At 61.0% G+C, this 4545-nt stretch overlaps 1 protein-coding gene across 1 annotated transcript in view; it reads right to left on the bottom strand.

Moving 5' to 3' along the window:
• The window catches only part of KIAA1211L (KIAA1211-like ortholog), a 58528-nt gene that overhangs the window by 23400 nt on the left and 30583 nt on the right, over nt 1-4545 (bottom strand). Inside the window, exons 6-7 of the mRNA XM_014536435.1 lie at nt 4412-4541; nt 3-134 (exon numbers count right to left, since the gene is read on the bottom strand). Of these exons, the coding sequence (XP_014391921.1) occupies nt 3-134; nt 4412-4541 (262 nt within the window). The remainder of the gene's footprint in view (nt 1-2; nt 135-4411; nt 4542-4545) is intronic.

The following is a 4545-nucleotide window of genomic DNA, read 5'->3' as shown; positions in this document are numbered from 1 at the left end:
GCCAGTCCCCTGGGCCCAGGCTGCTGCCCAGCACTGGGCGTCTCCTCTGCGCTGACTGTGGGCACCGGCTTCTCGTCGGACTCCTCCTCCTCGGGCGTGCAGGTCAGGTCGCCCAGGCACTCGGACTGCGCCCGCTGGGAGAGGAAGAGGACACACAGCATCACTGCAGGGGAAGCAGGAGGCCCGCCACCCGCCCGCTTGTCCAGGCTGCACCCGCTCGGACCTTCACGTCCAGGAGCCTCTTCCTAATCCCTCCCTCACGGCTCTAGTTTGGAGTCTTGCCTCGCAAGCTCACTTTCAGCAGAACAGTGGCAGCCATGCCCTCAAAGTAAATGTCGCCTGAGGCTCTCGTGGCCAAGCCAAGCCCTAGTGGAGGGCGCTCTACGGAGCGAAGCCACGGAAAGGGACCGTGACCAGGTGGAGGGCTGCCACGTCTGCACTCTATGCTTGTTGCTTTCCTCCCGATGCCTCCCAGCGCGGGAAGGATCGTCACTCCCTCTGTGCACTGGCCACGGACGCAGCCGGGCACCTGCTGGCCCGCGGAGCTCCGAGCCCAGAGGGAAGCTGGGGCTCCGCAGAGCCATCCTCCCCTCAGCACCCGCTCCCAGCGAGGGCAGACTATTTGCCTAAAACGGGATTCACAGCATGTCAAACAAGATCAACAGTAACCCACAGCGTACAGGGCAAAGTCCACACTTTTCAGCTCAACTCAGCCTTACAGTCTCTGCTCTTCGGTGTTCCTCCAGCTCCCTCCTTAGTTCCAGCCAAGCCCCCCTGCTGTCCGGACCCGACGGTGGGTCTGCGTGACCCCCCCACACCGCCAGGGCACTCTACCAGCACCCCACAACTCAAATCCGACTCAAATCCCACTCGACAGAAGCCTGGCCTCCTCCCCGAGGCTCTGACTCTCCCTCTCTCCTGACACCTGGGCTGCCTGGTGGCAGTTTTCTTCTCAAAGGTCTGGAATTGGGGCCGGTCCTCCTGCCGCACACAGAGCCAGCCCCTGCTCTTCCGAAGGAAAGGAGAGGAAGGCAATCACTTATCATTCAAAAGCCCAACGTGAAAATGACCCAAAGGCTGTGGTGTGGAGACTGTTGCAGTGAGCTCTCTCCCGCCCCTTTAGGCAACACCCCGGGTGTCAGCAATAGGTTTCTGTTGTCAGTGGATGTTATTTTTAACGATTTCCAGCCAGCATCTCCTCGCTGAAAGAACACAGGATCGCTGGGATGTTTGAACAATACCTCAGCTGAACTCTGGCCAAGATGCACAATCCTCCTCTTCTGGGCACACACAGAGGAAGGTGTGTAAGGAAAAATACAGCAGAATTTTCAAAGCTGCAGGTACAAAGGCATCGCTGGCCTTTCGCTGTCACAGGAAATCATGGACGTTGAAACCTCTTTAGGATGTGGGTCACCTTTAAAATGCTCGGAGCCCACATTGAGTCAGCTCGGAGTGGGAGCAGGCTCCACGGGGCCCACCCAGGGGGAGGCGGCGGGACGAAGGCGGGCGCGGAACACGGACCCCAGAGGATGGACATGGACGTGGAGCAGAGGGTCAGGCACAGCAGCAGAAGGCGTGTGCCCCCCATCTCCACCGCTCCCCGCCCTCCCCCCTCGGGCCTCCCCGGAGACCGGAGGTAGAGGACCCACTGCTCAGCCTTCACAGGGATGGAGACCATCCCGGCTGCTGCTCTTCCCCCTCCTCTCACCAGCACGAGTCCTGGGGCAGATCCCCATCCTCTGCAGGCGGCAGCCCCCCGATGAGCAGTGTGGGGTGAGGAGGTGCCAGGCTGTTAGAGACCCGGGCGTGTAGCTGGCAGCTCTGCCAGCCATGCCACCTTGATCTAGCCGTGTCACCCTGCTGTTCCTGGGAGAGTTCATGACATCCCCTGCTCCTGGCACTGCGGGCTGGGAGCGGACTGACCGTGGGGAGGGGCACGCGGACATTCACCGGGGTTCCCCGTCTGTGCTGGAGCCCCACGGGGCCGTTCTGTTCGGACGGGAAAAGCCGAGGGCACAGCCTGCACTTGTCTCCTGCCCTCTGCTTCGGAGGCCGGCAGGTTCAGCCAAATGCCCACCGGGATGTGTTTCTCCAACGTGAGAGAAACTCTACTTGAGAGCCAAGGATTTCATCCGACCGTGGACGACTGGGCTCTGAAGGTAAGAAAGCCCTTCTGCTTTCTTCCAGAGCTCGACTGAGTCAGAGCCTCGGGGATGTGCAGGGCAGTGTGCCCCACTTGGACCGAGCAGGGATGACCAGCTGGCACGGACGGCCATTCTGCCCAGATGGAGGAAGGCGCCTGGGCAGCAGGAGGAAGAGACTAAAGTAGAGGCTCTGCAGGTGCCTGAGCCCGGGGCGGGGGAGGGTGGGTGATGGAGAAAGAAGTCCCAGCTATTAGAAAAGCAGGGGCGACTTGGGCCTCACTGTCTCGCGAAGCCCAGAGGGGAGTGAACCTCCACGGACACGCAGGGTCAGGAGGGCAGCCGGTGGGCAGTGTGGTGGCTCTTCCCCACCCGCAGAGCAGGATGGGAGCATTAGAAAGCAGCTGAGTCCCAGGGGGGCCCTGGTACCAGGAAGGTCCTCATGGTTGGGAAGAGGGACCTCATGGCCAAAGGGCAAAGGGCACTGTGGACAGGAAGAACAGAAGCCTCCCGCTGAGGACCAAGCAATGACACTGGTGACCACGGGCCGGATACCTCTGCCCAGTCAGGAAAACACGCAGACCTCCCAAAGCCTAACCTATCCGTGCTGCTCCCACCAGGGAAGAGAAGGAGAGGAGAGGACACGACAGTTTAAATTAAGGAAAGACTCTGTTTACCCAGATGGGGAGGATGAGAATTCTTGTTGTTCTAAAATGTGGTGAAGAGCTAAGTCAAGTTCAAGAGCAAAGAAAGAGGCACAGCTCCTCTTACCCGGGGCAGAAAGAGGGGGTGCTGCCCTTCCCCTGAAGCAGGAGCCAGCTGCTCTCGGCCCCAAGTCTGGCCGGGCTGGTGACTTGCTCCCCTGCAGGGCCACAGACATCCCTGGGAATAAAGCCCACCTTGAGGGCCAGCGGGAGCTGCTGCGTCCCTGCCCTGGGCGCCACGCAGCACGAGGACGGGCAGGCCAGAGCGACTGGGCCTTGGCACGTCCCCCAGCTCAGAGCCTCTCACTGTAAATGCCCTGGATATTCAAGCGCCTGTGCACACCCGAGGCCCCGGCTCTGTGAGGGCACAGTGCCGGCTCCGTGAGGGCACAGTGCCCTGGAGGCAAACACAGCTCATTTCCTTCTTCAGCATCGGTCCCCTCAAAAGTCAACCTTTAAAACCCATGCCAAGCCTTCCAGCATGAGCTTCAGAAGCACATTCCACATGCCCAAAGGGGAACCCACTGTCTCAGGGGGTCCCCGACATCCTGGGTGGCCCCGCGCCACCGTCTCCAGCTGAAGCACCGCGCTTGTCCGGGGCCTTCATCAGCCCCATCTTGTCTCGAGGGACGAAGGGAGGGAACGCTGGTCAGCGAGCACCCCTTTCTCAGCACTGGGTGCTGCCTGGCCTCAGCTCCTCGGGGTGAGGCAGTGTCCGAACACCAGGCTGGGGAGAAGGCACCCACCCTGCATGGACCGTGACTCCCTGGTACGATGAGCGAGTTCTCGACTCCCACGGCTATGAGCTGACACCTGCCCAGGCCGCATCCCCAAGAGGGTCTGTCCTTACAGGGGCACCATTCCTCTGCTACTAAGCAGGTGCTCACCCAAGGGGGGGGGGGTCCAGTCTAGTGGCTGCTTCTTTTGCCATCACTCATTCCCTGAGTGTTTACTCATTCATGCATTCAACAAATGTTTGCTGGGTCAGCTCTGTGAAGAGCCGAGCCCCAGGGCTGGAGGCACAGCTGGGACAAGGCCTCGGAGAAGACAGGCAGTAAACAAGTGAGCATGCATTTCCAAAGGTCGCGCTGCGTAGCCCGTGCTATGAGGGAAGTGAGCACCGTGGGGGAGGCGGACGCGCTTAGGTGAGCCCATGGGGAGAGGACCTAGAGGCGAGACCCCGAGGCTGAGGAGGAGCTGCCAGGAGATCAAGGAGGGACAAGGCCTGTGGCCGGAGGCAGCTCGGAGAGCTCAGGAGCAGGAGGAGGCAGAACAAGAGGAAGCCCGAGGCAGGCTGGGGGGTGGGGTGGGGGGGCAGAGTGTGGACTTCGCTGAGTGCAGAGGGAAGGCAAGGAGAGGCAGCACACAGCAAGCAGGTCCTTGACAAGGGTTGCAGAGAGAGTGAATGAATGAAGGAAGGAAGGATGAAGGAAGGAAGGAAGTGTTTATGTAGGGGAGAGACATATTAATGTATGTTGTCCATGGGGCCGTGGGAGTCCCTCTGGGGGGCACTTGGCCCTGGGGGGAGAGAGGCGGGGGAGAGGCGGTGGGAGGGGGGCCGATTACCGAGGACAGGCGCCTCATTTTGCTGGAGCGCTGGTTGCGGGGCTTAACCAGGAGCTTGTGCTTGGCTGCGGAGTTGTCCAGGCAGGAGGAGGATTCTGGGGGGCAGCTGAAATCAGCCACCGGTGCCACGCTGC

The sequence above is a fragment of the Myotis brandtii genome, unplaced genomic scaffold (assembly GCF_000412655.1).
Source record: "Myotis brandtii unplaced genomic scaffold, ASM41265v1 scaffold1612, whole genome shotgun sequence".
NCBI lineage: Eukaryota > Metazoa > Chordata > Mammalia > Chiroptera > Vespertilionidae > Myotis > Myotis brandtii.
The sequence above is the reverse complement of the archived record's forward strand: the minus strand, read 5'-3'. Positions and strand labels throughout refer to the sequence as shown.